General features: G+C 38.9%; 3 protein-coding genes across 10 annotated transcripts in view; 1 reads left to right on the top strand and 2 right to left on the bottom strand.

Annotated features, from left to right (window-relative positions):
• The window catches only part of LOC138133172 (uncharacterized protein CG43867), a 153,409-nt gene that overhangs the window by 111,377 nt on the left and 23,056 nt on the right, over positions 1 to 18,976 (top strand). Inside the window, exons 1-2 of one of the 8 annotated variants that reach the window (XM_069050978.1) lie at positions 12,340 to 12,491; positions 15,762 to 15,970. The exons of the other annotated variants lie outside the window; for them this stretch is intronic. Coding sequence (XP_068907079.1) covers positions 15,899 to 15,970 — 72 coding nt within the window. The 5' untranslated portion in view covers positions 12,340 to 12,491; positions 15,762 to 15,898. Of the gene's footprint in view, positions 1 to 12,339; positions 12,492 to 15,761; positions 15,971 to 18,976 lie in introns of those variants that run through there. 8 annotated transcript variants of the gene reach the window in all.
• Positions 69 to 18,961, bottom strand: LOC138133180 (probable cytochrome P450 6a20). Its single transcript, XM_069050987.1, has 4 exons — positions 18,800 to 18,961; positions 645 to 1,798; positions 342 to 593; positions 69 to 286 (listed from the first exon to the last, which is right to left on the bottom strand). The coding sequence occupies exons 2-4, from the start codon at positions 1,777 to 1,779 to the stop codon at positions 123 to 125; spliced, it is 1,551 nt and encodes a 516-aa protein (XP_068907088.1). The 5' UTR covers positions 1,780 to 1,798; positions 18,800 to 18,961; the 3' UTR covers positions 69 to 122.
• Positions 2,037 to 3,943, bottom strand: LOC138133177 (cytochrome P450 6a2-like). The gene is made up of 3 exons (XM_069050985.1): positions 2,682 to 3,943; positions 2,359 to 2,610; positions 2,037 to 2,308 (listed from the first exon to the last, which is right to left on the bottom strand). The coding sequence occupies exons 1-3, from the start codon at positions 3,823 to 3,825 to the stop codon at positions 2,142 to 2,144; spliced, it is 1,563 nt and encodes a 520-aa protein (XP_068907086.1). The 5' UTR covers positions 3,826 to 3,943; the 3' UTR covers positions 2,037 to 2,141.

Below are 18,976 nucleotides of genomic sequence, written 5' to 3'. Positions count from 1 at the left end.
ATGATATCAATTATGGCTCAATAACTATTATGAGTTGGATAAAAGGCATTTTATTACATTATACAACGTACGCACACATAATATTTATTGCAAGGTTTAGTAAAAAAAGATACATAGAAATGTTACACTTTTTCAAAATCAAGCCATACACCTCCATCCGCTTTTGAAAGAAAAGAACGTTTTGCAAATTTTATTGGGGTGGTAGTTTTTTCGTTCAGCTTGACGTTGTAATTTTTCAAGAGCACAGTCAAGGCCACTTTACTTTGTAGCATTCCAAAACGCATTCCTGTACAAATTCAGTTAATTAAGATAATATAAGGGCAAATTGATTATGTGCATACCAATGCATATTCTTGGACCATCGCCAAAAGGAAGCCAAGTAAACGCGGGTCTTAACTTCTTATTTTCCTCGTTGAATCGTTCGGGATCGAAAACCTCAGGATTCGGATAATATTCTGGGTCTCTGTGTATACCCAAAACAGGAATAATAACACCGACACCTTTTTTGATTTGAATTGTCGTATCAGGTACGATGTAGTCTCTGGTACATAGCCTGGTCAAAATCGGTAGCGGTGGATATTTTCTGAGCGCCTCTAGAAACCAAAATACCAACCATTAAGCGAATCAAAATAACGTATCCTTACCGTGTATAACTTTCTCCATGTACGTCATCTCCACCATGGCGTCGTAGGTCATTTGGCCTTCGTGATTGGCCAAAACCGAGTTGATTTCGTCTCTCAATTTTTCTTGTATGTCAGGATTAGTTGCTAACTCGTAGAGTGCGAAACTTAGAGTTGACGAAGACGTTTCGTATCCCGCCATGAAGAATACGAAAGCTTGTGCCGCCAGCTCGTTCATATTCAGAGCGATTTCTTTAGGTTTGCCAGATTCGTCGGTTATCGAGGTGTCGTCAGTTACCGTGCCACGATTTTTCAGTTGCAACAACAAATGCATGAAATCCTTTCTGTAAATGTTGTTTTTCTCCCTATATTCGACGGTTTCGCGTATCACCTTCATGAAGAACTTCTCCACGTCAGTTTTCGTAAATTTGTGTTTCATCGCTTTCAACAGACGATGGGGTAGCATGACTTGCATGAAAATCTTGATGTTGTCCCAAATGTCGATTTCGAGTGCTCTTCTTCCAAAGTAACTGAACAGCACATCGGGGTTTTTCACGCTGTTGCATTCCAAACCGAAAGCTACCGAACTGATGACGTCGGTGCCGAAACGACTCAGAACGTCTTTGATGTCCACACCTGTGCTAGACTCATCTATCAAATCCTTGAGACCGACGCTACAATCGGCCAAAGTTTGAAACATCATTTTCATTTTTCCAGAGGTGAATGTGGGAGTCAGTTTTACTCGAAGGTTTCTCCACTTTACGTCGTCGAGATTGAACAAGTGGCCGCTTAGGGGGTCGTTTTCCTCATCTTTGTAGCCGCCATGGCTGAGGAAATGTTGAAAATCTACTTGCATAATATGTTTGATGATTTCAAGGTCAACCGGAACGTATGCTGGTGATGCCCCCACGTAAATACCACCATGTCGACAACCTTTGGCTTTCAATGTATTGTAGAATTGTTGGAATTGTTCGCCCCAAGAATTGTATCCAAAAAGTAAATCTTTTATGTTGCCAAAAGGTAATGTCGGTGGCAAAGTTGACAGACCTAGTTTGTCCCAGTATGTAAACTTCCATTTCATAAAAGCTATTGCTCCCACCAGGAGTGTTATTATTAGTGCTACGAGGTCGTAACAAGTGTTGTTGGTGATGAAACCCATCGTGTCGTTTTTGAAGAATCTGAAAAGGAGAAAAAAATTGTGATTGTAAAATTTGGTTAAACGCTTACTTCACAACTGTGCGTTAGAAATAAAGTGGCGGATTTTATATAAACAGTCAAGATAAAGTTTATTTAGAGATACTAGTAGTGGTGATAAGTAACGCAAAATGAACCAATACTTTGTATCATCATCTGTTTGGTCTGGTACACTACTACCAACAGTATTTATTTTTGGAGAAGATTTAAGAAAAAAAGTAATTTCAATGGACCCTTTTATTTTTGTACATACAGATAAAAAATGTCAGCGCCTAATTCATACAAATATAATACAAAATGGTAATATGTATTAGTTAGTAGAACAAATTAATCCAGTTTTGCCACATTTAACCATATTCCTGTGTCGCAAGTTGTGATGAAGGATTTCGTGTCCATAGCTAGAGGTGTTTTGGTTTTGTTACTTAAAGTTACTCTGTATTTGCTGAGGAGAGCGGTCAAGCCTATTTTGCTTTGTAACATTCCGAAACGCAAACCTAAAAATATTTTAGTAGAAATTGCGATTTTTAATTAGTAAAACATTTACCGATGCAGATCCTTGGACCTTCTCCGAAAGGCATCCACGTGAACGACGGTCTGCTGTTCTTGTTTTCTGCGGAGAAACGATCAGGATCGTATTTTGAGGGTTCTGGATAATATTCGTCGTCGTGGTGGAGACCTAATATGGGAATCACCACCATGGTTCCTTTTTCTATGTGAAGGTTTGTGCCAGGTACGTCGTAAGGTGTGGTACATTTTCTGTTCAGGAACGCAAGCGGCGGATATTTTCGCAAAGTTTCTGCAAACACGATTCAAATCAAGTGTGTATCTATTAATTTATCAATAATGTATTATAGGTATGCTAATTACCGTTGATAACTTGATCCATATACGTCATCTCCATGATTGCGTCGTATGTAATTTGATTGTTGTGTTTTGCCAACACCGAATTTATTTCTTGACGTAGTTTATCTTGTAAATTATGATTCTGCGATAATTCGAACAATGTGAAGGTCATCGTGGTCGAAGAAGTTTCGTAACCGGCTGCGAAAAACACAAAAACTTGGGCTGCCAGTTCGTTGATCGTTAGCGCGATTTCTTTGCCTTTGTCGCCGTTAGCGACCACACTCTCCTCGTCGGTTATCTTTCCCTTATTTTTCAATTGGAGCAACAAGTGAAGAAAGTCTTTCCTGTAAACGTTGTTCTTCTCTCTGTAAGCCACTGTCTTTTTCACCAGATTGAACATGAAATCTGACACGTCAGGTTTGATGGTTTTAAATTTAACTGCATCCAAAATTTTCGGAGGAAACATGAATTGGAGGAGATTCTTGAAATTTTCCCACGCCGAGTTTTGAAAAATGCGGGTTCCGTAGTAGCGGAACTGAGTGTCGGGGTTCTTCAAACTGTTACTGTCCAGACCGAAGGCGCAAGAACTGATGATGTCCGTGGTGAAACGGGCCAGGATCTCCTTGATGTCCAAATCTTCTCTACTGATTGCCGCTTGATTCGTCAGGTCGTCGAGATCTTTGGCACAATTCGCCATGGTCTCGAACATCATCTTCATCTTACCTGAAGTGAAAGTGGCGGTCAGTTTGGCCCGGAGATTTTTCCATTTGTCGCCTTCCAGCGAGAAGAGATGACCGCTGAGGGGATCGACCTCCTCGTTCACGTAAAATCCACGATCGACGAAATGCGAAAAGTCCTTCTGCATTATGTTCTTGATTATGGCCGGATCGACGGGAATGTAAAATGGACGAGCGAACATAAAAACTCCGCCGTGTTTTAGGCCCTTTCGTTTAAACTCGTTGTAGAATTGGGCGAATTGTTCGGCGAAATTACACTTGGCCGTAAAGAGTTTGGCGCTGTTACCGAAAGGTATCGATGGTTCCAAGTATTCCAGGCCGCGTCTCTTCCAATAAGTGAAGGACCATTTGTAGTAAATCACCAGCCCGGCCAGGGCGGTCACGACGACGGCGACCAGGTCGTAAGTTAAACTTCCACTAACTAGAAACATTTTTAAGTGTCGGATCTACTGTCGAGATCTTGGTGGAGACGTAAAAAATTATGTATTTTATACCGTTCTGGTATAAGGATCCGCAGAGTTACTTTGCAGACTGGACTCGCATTGTTTAGGCGGTTTTTAAATATAATTGATAAGATACAAAGTCATCGTGTGTGTATTTCAGTTCTGTATGTAAAAGTGTCTAGTCACTCGATGACAATATGAAAGTATATATTTTGTGAGTGCATGTAATGATTTGTAATAGCAGCATGCGATAAAGTATTTGTGTATGTCATGTTTATTTCGATTCTGAACGAAATTTGTGAAAAACTTGATATCAACAGAGAATTTTGGGCATAACGGAAGTAGGAAGTTGTTAAGTGTCATTATTGTTGTTAAATAATGCAGATTTAGTCTCTGGAGTGCGATGGCCGCTCATCGAAATCCACATGCGACCGGTGGAAAGTTGCTCCCTTGGAGGGCCCTCGAACGTCGGAAGTAATATTAAGAAACCATAAAGAGATTAAGGGATTTTCTTTGGGAAAATAACTTTTATGTACACAAAGTAGTCGAAGAAGTTTTACGCGGAACAGTTTACGGAAAATAATAAACCTCGTAAGGGTAAAGATCGTTACGGTTCGTATTTTCTTGACATTTTCCATCAAGAAAACCGCCCGTCAAGGTGAATAATTACTCGGCACGTGCAATGAAAAAGTCATTAGGTAAATGGGGGTGGCATAAGTCTGCAGTACCAGCGATGAAGGTTATAGTAGTTGGATCCGCCCTGTGGGCCTAAATTAAATAGAATTAATACAATCTGATAGGAAACGTGGCCAATGAAATCTGCTACAAACACGCGAAACCGTAATCTTATAACTTACGCAGTCTACGTGACATTTCAGCCTGAAAATGTGTCTTCTTTCAGCTTCGCCAAACTGTTTTCGCTTGCTTTTCACCCGACCGAGGGATAATTCTGTTTATTTTCGAAATACGCAGCACACTGTCCGCCCTGATTTCCTATTGTGTCAGTTTTAAAGTCGAGGATGCGCTCCGGTGGATTTGGTCCACAATGGACCGTCGGACACGAAGTGTTCGGCGTTATTGATGGGCCGTTTGCGGCAGGAAATTTTCCAGATGTTCTTAATATATCATCGTATTTAATCTGGGAACGCATTAAACCAAACAATGTACATAACGTGGATGCAACGCGGAGAATGGAGAAATGGAAAAAAATAAGAAAGGAAAGTGCAGTTCGCGAAGGCCATTTGGTAGACCCGGTCTCTAATTGAAAAGATCTCCCCATTACGTGAGATCAATTTGAGGGGTGCGAGGGAAGGGTGGCCTCTCCTCTTCATCATAATTAACTCCACCCGAAGAAATAACACCGGCTACCGACGAACCTCGTCCGAATTAATATCCGAAAATCGTTGAGAATATAATAATCGGGGGATCTCGCCATGCCTAACAATGCTCCAGCGTCGTAATTTTTTAACGGCGTTTATTATCAACGCCATCATCGCCATCAGTGTACGTGCACAAAGGGGTCCTGTGAGGGCTGCTCGGGACTTTTATCTTTCGATTTATCATTATCTTTTCGTATTTTTTTTTCAGTCGGTAATCACAATAAATGTTTTCAGAGTGTTCGTATAAAAAATACACTTTAATGATGTGACAACGCTTCAGAGATAATTGCTAAGAAATAATCTGAAATAGGTTAAGAACTGACAGTAATCCGCGTGAGCATAATGAATTGCTTTTTGAGCTTTGCGGTGCCGTCATGACGGCGGTTAAATTTTTAACTGGTCAGCTTTTCGGCAGCAGGACCTCCATAAGAAGTTAAAACCTTCTAAAACTTATCTTTATTATGTCGACTTTATGTGAGAAAAACGTCCTGCGAATGGTCCACACATGATAAGCGAGCTTTTCCACGATTTTTTACGAGATTGTTTAAATAAAAATTTGTTGATGTGGATGTGAGACTTAATAAATGCCCTGCTACCTCTTCAACTTATTATTTTTCACTTCCTCTCCCTAGTTCATTACAGTGATCAGACCGAAGATGGTAAATACATAGATACACGCGCACTTTACTTCAATCAAAGTTCAATGTTATTGTTTTCAAAGTCGACAAACAACATGTAGGATACGGCGTTAGTGGTTATGTGACCATTAATACGAGTACAACTAGAAAGGCAAGTCATAAGTAATAAATGTGACATGACAACAAATTTGTTTGTTATGTCATATACCCCAATTAGTTAACCTCAGCAGCTGAAAACCAATAATAACTGGAGCAATAAATCCTTGTCATTTTGTACAACCGGAGTTCGGTCTAACAAATTAAGCAACGCTATTTTTACCCTAGATAAAACGTTTTCTATTGGCGTTGTAAGTACAATATCACTAATTAATTAAAAAAAGAATGATTCAACAGTAACACAAAGCTAAAAGGGTATGGTGAGCTCTCATCTTACTGTTACAGCATCAAGGGATATGTTGATTTCTTTCGCATTTGTACGCATTACGGTGACTGTTTATATTTTTCGGTAAGAAATTATGTCAATGTTTGAATTACCTAATAAGTATTAAATTTGCTTATCACGTGCATTTGTCGATAAAGCTCAAATGAGATCTCGATTTATAAACAAGAAGTATTTTTTTTTTATATATTAAACGCACAACTATATACAGTGTGTCCCCGGATAGGTGAAACGACTCTTGTAAAAGATAAAAAATTCTCGATTAAAATTTTAATTTTTTGCGTTTCAGCCCTGCTTGGTTAAAGACTAATTTCTAACATAATTTTAGTTTTGAAAAAGCAAGAAAAATCAAATTTTCAAAAAAAAAACCTATTTTTCTGTAGAATGAAGTGCCTTTTATGTGACAAATACGACAAAAAGTTATTAAGAACAGTTGTTTAGAATCAACATCTAGGCCCCTATACCAAATTTCCAAATCATCAGTCAACTATGATTTTCCATTTTTTAATGTTTATTTCACAAATCAAAATTATACGGACCTAACTTTTTGACGTATCTGTTACTAAAAGCAAGTATCTTGGAAAAAAATGAAAAACTGTAGTTAGCCGATGATTTTGAAATTTTGTCTAGGGGCGTAGATGTTGATTCTAAACAACTTTTCTTAATAACTTTTTGTCGTATTTACCACATAAAAGACATTTTACTCTACAGAAAAATAGGTTTTTTTTGACTTCTCAAAAGTAAAATTATGTTAAAAATTAGTCTTTAACCAAGCAGGGCTAAAACCCAAAAAAATGAAAATTTAAATCGAGAATTTTTTATCTTTTACAAGAGTCGTTTCACATATCCGAGGACACACTGTATAATTGAAGTATGTTAATATTGTACATGTAATTGCAATAAGTCTCACACATACAAAAATTGGTTGCTTGTGACTGTCAGTGTTGCAAATTTGGAGCAAAGAACTCGACTTTAGGATGCCTTGCTAGCTCTCCGAATGCTTTTTCGGCCTCCCAAACTGAGAAATACACCGTTACCTTACACTTTAGGTCAATGTCAATGTCAAAAATTTCTAGTGCAGTACGGGAAAAGTGTCTGGTGGAGTGCGGGAAAAATGTGCGGATAGACACCGTTAATTTATTCTTTTCACAGTTACTGTAAAATTAAAGTGTTCATACCTTACTATAAAATAGTGTAAAAAACACATTTTCCTGTATTATTTTTCCGATAAATGTGTTTCTTTAATTTTTATTGATATAGCGTTCTTTCGATTTTTCTGGTAAGAATTCAGAATTTAGTCCTTCTGCCATTAGTCGTACTGCTTCTGATGTCACTTTTAACTCGCTATCTGAACTAGACATTTTTTTCAGTCGGTTAACACACCAACATCAAATTTTCAAGCACTAACAGTGAAAATTTAACTTAATAAACACAGCAAATAATTTGTTTGGAAAAAAACAAATGAGCGGTCACCGTCGTCAAGGAATTGATTCCACAACATTCGATTCTTTATTGACGATGTCAAATTCTACAATAAAATTAGTTTTGATTTTTTAAAAATCTAATATTTTGGTCAGGCGAAAAATCTAATGCAAATGTTGTACGGGAGGTATAATTGTCATGCCCGAAAATTCACCTCCCGTACTCTAATGTAAATAACTATTTTGCGTTAAAATGTGATTAATAGTGACAGTTGTTTGACGTTTATTAGCTGAATCTGACACTGTCAAAGTCATAGCCGCCCCTTATCTAAGTAATTGTTCATCAGTCCGTATCAGCGGTCAAGAGGTGCCTTTGACAATATACCGAGTGTATTATGAAAAATCTTTGATGCTATAATCTGTTTCAAAATCAAAAATCCACCAACACTGCATTCTACCTCGAAAATACAACCGACAACGTCGCAACTTTTGTTTTTAGTGTGTTTGCAAGTGTCAGAAAAAAGTGGGGTTATGAAAGAAAACTATTGATAGCTGTTTAGGTCGTAATTCATCGTGTTTTTTATTCTCATTTTATTATATCTCTCAAAAGTTAGGTATGATACGGTAGCTGCCACCTTTTTGCACATAATAATTATTTTGTGTTACGTAAATAAACTCAACAGTTCAATGTCAAATTTTGGCGGGAGGTTGGGCCAACCCAAAAAATGAAACTTCTTCTAGGGATTTCTTTTTTCTGCCAACATAATTCAACAGGTGGTGGATTTTTGATTTTGAAACAGATTATATGTATAACTTCCTTATTTTTTATCCGATTTTAATAAATGATACGTCAAACAAAATCGCTTTAGAAACACTACAGCCCAACATGCTATGATTATTTTTTTGACATTATATTTTTTGACAGACCGCAGCTAACTTTGTTTTTTTAAGTTACACTGTAAGTATATTTTTTTATCTTTATTCTGATAGATGTTTATCTTTTGAATACACAAACATTAAAGCAAAAAATTTGTTTTTAATTAAAAAAAATAGAATTTCCAAAAATCAAGTACCTAACCATAACTTTACTATAGCAAATGTTCGAAATTACCTCCATTCTCTCTAAATTATTTTTTGTTTTCCTCTTTTTGTTTCTATGCATGAGCATGGTTGTTTACATTTTCATATTCAAAATAAAATCTCTATAAAACTGAGCAAAAAAAGTTTATAGTGCAATTTGAAAAAAAAAAGTTGATTATCCTCTTCAAAACACCAAAGATTTTTCATAATACACCCGGTATGTATGTATTAAAATAATTCACATTCATGGTACATATTAGGAGACTTACTTTACGAGTATAGCAACTGCATGAGCTACTGTGATGCTTACTAACTGTACCATTAATAAAATTTTAAACTTAATATAATGTGCACACATTTCCATTGATTCGATTCGTGTACGACGCGGATCAACGAACGCCTACCTTTATTAATTGTACGGGTTTTTTTTTTTTTTTTGTTTTGTTAGAATAAATACATTCATAAAACCTTTCTAAAAGGCAAAGTACAAGGAGGTCTACAGAAGTATAGTCGTGATCTGGTCTTTGTTTACATTTTTTTGTCAGTCTTTTGAAAATCACGAGCGCACACATGCGCGCTCGTGTGCGCTCCTTGTAACCGTTTGTTCTGTCATGGGAGATTTGGTTTTTTTTTTACTTTCATCAAAATTTCTACATTATCTAAACCTTGCGCTTATAAACTTTATTAGTACTTTTAATTCGGTCGATACAAGAAAACACTCGGTAATTTTAAGCAAACTGGCGAACACCAGTCTCATCCACATGCTAAACCCGAATTGAGCCTCTTTTTCTCGGTGCTGGAATCCCTTCCCGCTTTTCCGCGTTTGTCCTCGTCTCTCGTATTGGGTTTCAGTGACGTAATGACGTTTGGTCCCGACTTTGCTGACACGCTGGACAACACCATAATTTGACTTTTGACACTTCAAAAACTTTTGTGGTTTATGTTTGTATGCCCCAACTAATCCTTGAAGCTTCTTGCAAGTTTCGGCTGCGAAATTCGATGGTGTCTACCTTGGTCCAGTCGAACAACAAAACGTGAGTTTATTCAACTGGAATAAATTTATCTTTTCTCAGATCGTGTTTCACGGGAGACTTTTTTTTTTCAAAGAATCGACATGTAAAGTAGAGGTATTGAATTCTCTCATGGGCTGTGACCTTGGAAATATCTGCGCGAAGGCGGAACTGAAAACGTCGACTACTGTAACGGGTGTTTTTTTAAATTTGGCGTCGAAGTAGGCGTTGAAGTGTCGATTGTGAACGCACTATACAGGTTACGGATCACGGATCAGCTGTTTCAATCTTACGCTTTTACACGAGTGGTGCGATCTCAATCGACTCTCCGACGCCTACTTCGACGCCAAATTTAAAAAAACACCCTTTACATACCAATAGACGAGAGAGAGAGACGACACTAACGTAACGAATGACGATGTTTTCTGGTCGGTTTGTAACGCCTACTTGAGACCGATAGTCGTTGTTTGCGCAGATATGACTCGTAGTCCATGAGAAAATCCAACACCTGTACCACGTAACCTCATTCTGTTTTAATTCAAGGAGCTTATGCAATAGCTTTCTAGAAATTGATGCTAAAACAAACAAAAAACGCGAAGAATTACATTTGGTACATTTTCTTTTAGGTCGGGTGTGTTTTTGAATACGTTCGCTCGTATACAAATCAAATTTTGAGGTTTACTCTTATGCCGGCAGCATTTCGAAGGAGCCACAGATCAATACCTCGAATACTTTTGCGTGGCTATTAATTGACTTTAAGCACTTCCTTTTGAACGCGACCGTGAAATATCGTCTTGCGAAGTTCAGGAGCTTCGGCATAATTATCCGTCGAGGTTTTGGGGAGTTCGGCAACTGTCCGATGGTCTAGAAATAAATACGGTAACGGAAACATGAGCTGATTTCCTCTATTTCCGCTTTAAGCATTCTCCGATGTGGTCAAACTAACCGCGCTGTTAAAAGCTCTAATGGATCGCTTTGACGTGTCGGTGTTGGTGCTAAAGAGGCTCCCCGGTTAACTTTTGACCCATTTTTGCTTTAGCGCGTACTTTCGCTTTTTTGTATGGCGCATCAAAAAGCTGCTTAACTGAATCAGCGCTTTTGAGCACAGTTAACGTTAATGGACTCCCGTCGGTTAATTTGTTTTGCTCGCATAATTCCATTTCGCATTTGCATCGGCCGGGGACGGCGAACAATCTGACCGCAAGCATCTGCGAGAGCTGCAGTACCGAACCGGAACATTAGATTTCTTTATTCCGTCTGCAAATCTGGGCGCGCGTGCCTCAGATGTCCGAAACGGCTGCATCTTCGAAACTTCGGGAATAAAGTGAAAAATTATTGGAGTGATCTGCGAATGGATCCCGACGGTTTCTTTTTTTCCGTGGGATTTTTCAATAACAAATGACACAAATCTCCGGATTCCTTTTTTGGATTAGAGAAGGAGGTCGTTCACAAAATGCTCGGCTACTTTCAAGATTGCGAACATGGTAAGGACCCTATTTGTATACGGGTTAAGGCGGCTCTTGAACCCACGAAACAATAGAATGCGGAGGAGAGCCTCAGATAAATAACCTGCTTCAGAATTTTTCTTTTCTAATTTTCGCCTCGCGAAGTGAAGGAATCGGGGAGAGCCATAATCAAATGGAATTGAATTTTTTCTGTAAAATAAATTATCTCCTACAAATGACGTCTTAAAAATGAAATATCTTTAAATTGATCGCTTCCCCCATAAACCAGAGCTCTCCGCACGAGGTTCCTAAATTAAATTTTAATATCTAGCCACCCCCACTTCCAGGCACGTAGACAAATAAACGGCGGCTTTAAACTTTCAGAAACAAAAGTTGACGGTTGGCGAGCACAAAAGACGATTTTAAATTAGCCCACAACAGGTAGAAAGCTCGAGCTTTCTTTTTAACGCCGAGATCGTCGAGGCAGATAGCGAATCCGAAATCGAGTAATTAATGCGCCCTTTTATACGTTTCGGAAGCGGCGAACCGCACATGACGTAATCATTCGTGAAAAATGACACGAAATAAGAGAGGCCGTCGAGGAAAAGAAGTTTTCAAAGGATGACATAAATCACGTGGTGTAGTGATTGGCTGCCACACGTAGAGTTGCGTGGCGGGGAAACATTTACAAATAAAACAGGGACGGATTGGCCAATAAAGCACGGGCCCGCTTCGGAAAAAAGCGAAACCAAATTAGGTCACTCACGTCCGCGTTCGGGACCATTACGAACAAAAAAAAAACTGGGGAAAGCGTTATTTTCACGTATCGATTCCTGGACGAAACGGATTGCTTTAAAATTGTCCCTCGCGCCCGATCTTTCAGCGCCAATTTTAATTCCGTCCGAATTTTTTCCATGTCCGACAGACGCACCCGATCTGTGGCAAATCGAGCTGTCGCTCACCTGTCCATCGGCATATCGGAATCGTGTGTGCATATGATGTTATAGATTAGATTTGAGGAGCGCGCATGCCATTTTCCACACGGGTTTCAGCAGCAGTGCTTTGAAATTTCAGCAGTAAGCTTCGAGCTTTCGCCGTTCACGAACGCTTCCGCTTTTTCGTTCCGGTGCAGCTTTCCTCGTGTCTTTTCAACAGTGGAGGTGTTCGGATGTGACTTCACTTGTGCGTTCCGTCAGTCATGAGTCGTTCTATGCATTCCCCTTTCTGTTTGTACGGGAGATGGTAATGGTAGCTTCGACGAAATATGTATTACGCTCGCTGTCATTTTTACACCTCGTTCGCACGAGGGGGTTGTTAATCGCGACGAGGGGGCCGCTCGCACGTTCTCGCTGAAAATTGATAAAATCGACGGCGCTAACGGGGCCCGAAGTGCTCCGGTCCGGGCATTAACCGGAATTGCGGGTCGGACTCCACTTACAGGTGTTCTTCAGTTAATTATGTCCGCGATTACATAGGTGTACCTGAATTAATTAAACTTCGCTTACCAACACTATCCCGAGTTCGTGTTTGAAGACTTGTTTATGTGCGTACACTACCTGCTGATTTCATTTGCATAATACATTCTGGCGTAATTCAACGGTGATGATCTTTAATCATCGAGCGGAACAACCTTCCGATATACATGTACGGATCGGTGTCGTTTTAAGACCCCCCAGAACAACTCGATTTTTATTTTTTCGATCAACGAGGTGTAAAAATGATTCGCGAACGACGGTACATTCTTTCGAGGCTGAAAATCTCGCAGGAAATGAACGATTTTAATCTCGAACTAATCTGAAGACGTTGCCGAGATGTCATAAGAGGAATTCCTTTCGTGGCTCAGTTATGCGTCAACAGTGGATTAGAGTGTTGTTTGCAACTTGAATAATTATTTTAATTTAATTAAAACTTTACGAACATCGTGAATTTCTTGAATTATTTCGGAACAACGCTTTTGCTCGAAAACACAGCGGTTGTTACGATTTTCAGCGGCATCCATTTGCGGGGTTGTAAATAATGCGATCGCAGTTTTTGTCAATTTGTAAACAATGCGTGCAATAAAATGAATCCAACGTGCATTATTTTCGATATTTATCGTTTAAAAAAAAATTCACTTCAAGATAACTGTAATGGAAAGCGATTTAAAAAGAAATAATCACTATTCGTTAGTAGTTTTTTTTACCTGTAGACCTCTACTGAAGTAAACATGTGATATATTTTTCAGTAGATACCTGTTGATTTTAACGAACATGAACTTCCGACAGTAAGTTGCATTTTGTTGTTTCAACATTTATTGTATTATGTAAGTTTACAATTAATTAAAGCAAAACAAAGACCGTCGGGACGTGTTATTGGGGGATTCGTCGGGACAAGCGAGTTTCATTGCAAATAACGATGAGTGCGCAATGTAAGTTTCATCTCATCTTACTTTAGTGTGGCACTTAAATTTGGACGCTCGAAATCGATCCTGTGTAAAACTGGATTTGGTTTTTATAGAAATAGTTTTCCTCTATCCATAGCGGATGAGGGAGTCGACAGGATAATAAAATGTTTTATAGTTTCAGAGGTCCGTAAAATTTAAACTTGATCTCATCACCGGTATTACTTGATAAAATGTACTGGAGAAGTCATCAAGGGTGAGGTTCTCCGGTATCGGACAATAAATTGAAATTATCCAAACAGGCTTTGTGATGATATCCTTCGGTTTCGGTGCCAGCTTAGAGCGTAACCAACTCCCGAGCAGTAAGTTATGATGCACACCCTTAAAAAGGATTTAATTTGGGTTGTCGAAAACAAAATAACTACCTAAACCTTTTAGGTGGAGATAAAAATTTTGAAATGTCTCTTTGTGGTTTAGAATTGTGGCCGGGGACAATATTTTATCGTTAGTTTAAGACCTCCGTGTCAGATTAAAAACAAATGCGGCCACCGAGAGAAGCTCGTATTGTTAATATCGCGAGGGAAAATGTTTAATATTGTCGAGAGTAAATTAAACGGAATTTGTTTGGCGTAGCGTCTAGAGTCATGTAAATTCACCAGAAAAATTCCCCTAATTGGTGAGCATTTTTATACATTTTAGCCGTACCGGCTGTTTTCATCGTTTTCGCTTCTCCCGGTCCCGCTCCTTACAAATCGGATCCGCTCCCTAATGTCGTCGTGTTCAAGACCGGAAGGCATCATTAAAATGTGAAAAGAATAATTGTATATTACATTTTTTAATAACCGTTTTCTCTTCGAACAGGAAACTTCTCAATTCAATGTTTGCAAATGGGGTGGTTTTTATTATCCCGAAACGTCGGGTTTCCCCGCACAACTCTTTAATTAAATGCGGAACCCCACTCGGATTCGGCAAATAAATCACAACTCTTTCTTTCAGTTTTTCGGGATCATGAATATTGAATTTAAAAGTTTTCGTGTGAAAAGTTCCACGGGCGAGTCCTTTCCGTCCCGGTTTCTCTGTTCTTCCTGCCAATTTTAAAGAAATCTGACGGAAACGACACGCAGTAAATTGCTTTTATTAATGATGTTTACTTAACTCGCTTGCCGACGGGGAATCTCAAAGACGTCCGTCCCCCCGTTTTTTGTTCGGGTTCTTTAGTGGTCTTTTGTGTAGTTTTAGAGGGAGTTTCCCAAATTAAACAAATCTTTAGCGGATAACAACGTGCCAGATGCGCGTGGCAGGCATGTCTTCTTTTCGGCGACGTTTGTTGTTTTTATTTTATCTCGTGTGTGACGAGAGGCTTTAAAAAACCCCCCGAGTGACGTTTTATATCTTGACAAATTCATCAAATGAGCTCGGTAACGAGTTAAGCAATTTCCTCTCTGGCGAAGTGTCGACGGGAACGACGTCGAATCAAATCCTGCAGTCGTATTGCAGGAGCGAAAGTGTTGCATTATTCTTTAAATAAGTAGTCTCCGAGCGAGCGTGTTCACTCCAGTTCGGGTAAATATTGATTAGTCCGACCCACTTTCTGTCATCGCCTGTTACATGCCGAACCTAATGGGGATATTTCTACCCCTTTTACATCGACGGATAGAACATACGCGGCGGCCTCTTGTCCCTAATATAGGGACCCTTCGTGTCGACAGATACACGGACGGAACCCGGCCATCGACGACCCGCATTAATGAGATTGTTCATAAATTAACGAATGCCATTTTACTCGTTCCGTCCACAAACGAAACCCAATTATAGAAACCAATTTCGTCGGCCAATAATTCACGTTTTTCGAAATGGACACCGCTCGAATTAAAAGCGACAACAACAAAACTCAATCCACCGTTGGCATCGCAATTTTTTTCTGTTGCTTGATAATTCCTCGGACCCTCTCGAAACACCAGGAAAAATTTAATTTGCAATTGTGTCGAGAGAGCGGTCCTCGAGAGGTTTGTCGCTGGCACCCTTGATGCCGTAAAGCGGTCCAATTGATTGGCGCGTAACGGTGCGTTCAAACGCACTTAGTCGGCTCGTTATCTCGATCTTAATCCGATGTTTAATGTGAACCCGATCAGATAATTAGCACGGGAGAGGAGTCGGAGAGCTGAGCGCTAAGATGAAACAGTGACGCGTGAAACGTGAATCGAATCCAAGGCACAAAGGCTCAATAGTGGCGACGGCGGCGGTGTCATCGTCAACAGGGTTCTGCCTGATGGTCCAGCCGAGCAACAACAACAACAACGGGAGCTCCGACATGGACTCGCTCGAGGACATGCTGCGGAAGGTAAATAAATAACGAGGAGAATCGGGATAAACGTCACCGACTATCTTTTACCAACTTTCTTTGGGAACGTTGTTGTGCGACTTTACAACTTTACAACTATTCATTTTAAGCTTGAGTAATTGGGCACCCCCGGGCGCGGCAATGATAACTCTTAAAAAATTGCCGTTCTCTTTCAGGATCTTCTCTTCGCACACGGTTCAGGTGAGAGGCTGGAGGGCCCGTGTGACGACGTTTAATTTCGTTTTGACTTGTCCGCAGAGCATAAACTGAGTAACCGACGTTCGCATTTGTTACGAAGGGAAAATGGCGAAGCTGGGGGCAGAATGTTTCTAATGTTCCAGACGAATAAAAAAATGCTCGATTTTAACCCGAAATTATATATAATTATCCATTTAAAAGATGAAAAATAGCACCGACAAAATAATAAACACGAAAAATGTAACGCTAATGTAATTAACTCCGTTTCGTGTTCGTTATCACACAATTTATGTTATTTGGATGCTAGATTTTTTGTTGAGCGTTGTTATGCTGGTAACATAGCGATACAGTTTGTCAATAATGCTTCCGTCGGACAGTTTTACGCCCAGAAATACCTAGAAATATTAGTAATACAAAATAATTCATAGAAGGGTTCAAATTTATTATTATCAATCATTAACTATTCGTGCAGACGGCTGTTGCTACAGATTTGATAACACATAAATTTGTTATTCGTGAAAGAACAATTCTTACGTACCTACATCAAACAAACTAATAAGCTTAGATAAGTTAATCGCATAGAAATTATGTATTGCCAAAAATATCATTTAAGATCAACAACAGAGAACCCTTATCTATATGATGAAGAAAGACCGTTTTTCGTCACCAAGAAAATTCTTCAGCAGGAAACGTGTTTGGTATTTGTTAAACAAGAGGTTAAACAAGAGCGCCAAAAATGACAAAAAAGGGTTTTCTGCCTATTGCGTGGTTGTGTTTGAAAGGCAAAGGAATAGCGTTTGTTATAATAAATCGCAGTTTTCTGCAGCTTCACAAGAAACGAACGATTTATCCTTAAAACCTTAAGAGGGAAAGATAATTTCCGTTGTTTTCAGAAACTGTTGAAACTTAATAGTGCTTGATGAAAGTTAACAACTCGACTTACGTCGATAAGGTTTGTTCAGTTCATTGTTCTGTCATGTGTTCACACCCTCGCTCTTAGCTTATTTCAACAAAACAACACTCAAATTGCAGCGAATTACTGTGAAGAAAGTCGATCAATTTGTCGCGTTAGGGGTTTGATCTGTGAGTTTTTTAATCTACTACAAAAGAGGTACAAAAGAATATGGAAACCTGAGTTCCCTTCGGCCAAAGAAATTTCGTATTCGAAAGTTTGTTTTTAGAACACATATCTTCATTACTAAGTACATATATTTGTAAAATACTTGTAAGACAACGGACCTGGTTGAAAAGTAATTAATAAATTAGAACTAGAATTTACTTCATAAGCGATGTACGTGTATTTTGAATGAAAATGAATATGTAGTCAATACCTTTTCGTATACAGGATTATTCACCGTAGAGTTCCGGGAAAATGTAATGTTATGCAACACAAAATACAGTTTAAAACAGCGGCCTAGATTTATGTAAATTTAAATAATTTATAATCCATGATGGCATCATTGTCAATCATTTTAGAGTCTGACATAATAAAAAAAAATGTAGGTCAGTTTTTACGCGATTTTATAATGTATTCAGACGATGAAAAAACAGACATGATTCTGATCTTTGGGGAGAACAAAATGTCATTTGATTTTTAAATGCAACACATACTTTGATTCCGTATTGTAGCAATTTGAGATTTTGGTATTTTGTGTTGCATAACATTAAATTTTCGCAGAAACTCTACCGTGAATGACCCTGTATTAGTTTCTAGAAATTTTCGGTTCTCCACAGAACACATAGTTGAAGAAGAATTTGCAAACTCGATTGATATCGTGCTACATCAACGCATTCTTGAAAGCCAACCCCTTGTTACCAATAAAGGGATGCTCTTTTGTGTCGAAATTTTAATCAGTTACATTATCACGACAGCTATTTTTTTGATGATTTATAATTCCCCATGTATAAAATTCCAGCAGTCCCGATCATAAATCTGTCGCGCAATTTTCATATGAAAATTATTCAATACCCATCACTAAAGTATGCGTTAATACAACACTTTTACCAATAGTTTATTTTTATTGCACGCGATTTTGCTCCATTTTTGTTAAGAGTACGAACTCTTGCACGCGTGTAGTGTCGAAGAAACGCGCAAAACACGCATTTATTTTGTCCAGTCAATACCGAAACAACAGAGAGTTATTCAAAAAACGCGAAGCGGCTCTATTCTTGTCAAGTTTTGCAAGTTTTTCGTTTCGGTGAGAAAATAGGTAGGACATCTTTATTGGGAAAGCGAAAATCTTTTTTCCGTATTCATACATTATTAAAACGCATTTGTCACAGTCAAATAAAGTTGTCATCTGCACATGTGTGTCGGAAAAGATAAATAGAGATTATCGAATTAAGCGTACGTTGTCGAATTTCGCGTCGATTCGAAGAGATTTTGAATGTATCCAGTGGCCGGAAATTTTTTTCTCGTCGTAGGTGTGCCGTATCGATTTCGACAATTCCCATCTGAGCGTTCGGGGATTCGCAAAATATCGCCGAATTTCATCCGTCCTGTTAATTTTAACGTCGGAACGTTGGCGTTTTTCGCGATACGCGAACATCCTCAATGTCATTTTTGTTAAAACATGGAGTGCGTCATCGACGAAAGCACCCACATTCCTGGACAAATCGAACGCTGCTTACCTCTTCGGTGTGGATTTTTGAGCGTTGTCGGATTACCGAATCACTACGTAATAATCACTTTGAAAACAAACGTATCTTTATCCCCCGATGCATTCCACAATTAAATTAAGAGAGCGCGCCTGGTGCGCCACAACCTCATATTAATTCAACTATGGTAGTGATAGTGACGCGACCTGC

This window comes from Tenebrio molitor, chromosome 6 (assembly GCF_963966145.1).
Source record: "Tenebrio molitor chromosome 6, icTenMoli1.1, whole genome shotgun sequence".
Lineage (NCBI taxonomy): Eukaryota > Metazoa > Arthropoda > Insecta > Coleoptera > Tenebrionidae > Tenebrio > Tenebrio molitor.
The sequence above is the reverse complement of the archived record's forward strand: the minus strand, read 5'-3'. Positions and strand labels throughout refer to the sequence as shown.

Excerpts from the sequence above, each read along its gene's own strand:
- LOC138133177 (XM_069050985.1), bottom strand. The coding sequence starts at position 3,825 with ATGTTTCTAGTTAGTGGAAGTTTAACTTACGACCTGGTCGCCGTCGTC. Across the intron at positions 2,611-2,681 it reads TATGGATCAAGTTATCAACG|AAACTTTGCGAAAATATCCG; the intron begins GTAATTAGCATA and ends TCGTGTTTGCAG. Across the intron at positions 2,309-2,358 it reads AGGTCCAAGGATCTGCATCG|GTTTGCGTTTCGGAATGTTA; the intron begins GTAAATGTTTTA and ends AAATATTTTTAG.
- LOC138133180 (XM_069050987.1), bottom strand. The coding sequence starts at position 1,779 with ATGGGTTTCATCACCAACAACACTTGTTACGACCTCGTAGCACTAATA. Across the intron at positions 594-644 it reads CATGGAGAAAGTTATACACG|AGGCGCTCAGAAAATATCCA; the intron begins GTAAGGATACGT and ends TTTGGTTTCTAG. Across the intron at positions 287-341 it reads TGGTCCAAGAATATGCATTG|GAATGCGTTTTGGAATGCTA; the intron begins GTATGCACATAA and ends GAATTTGTACAG.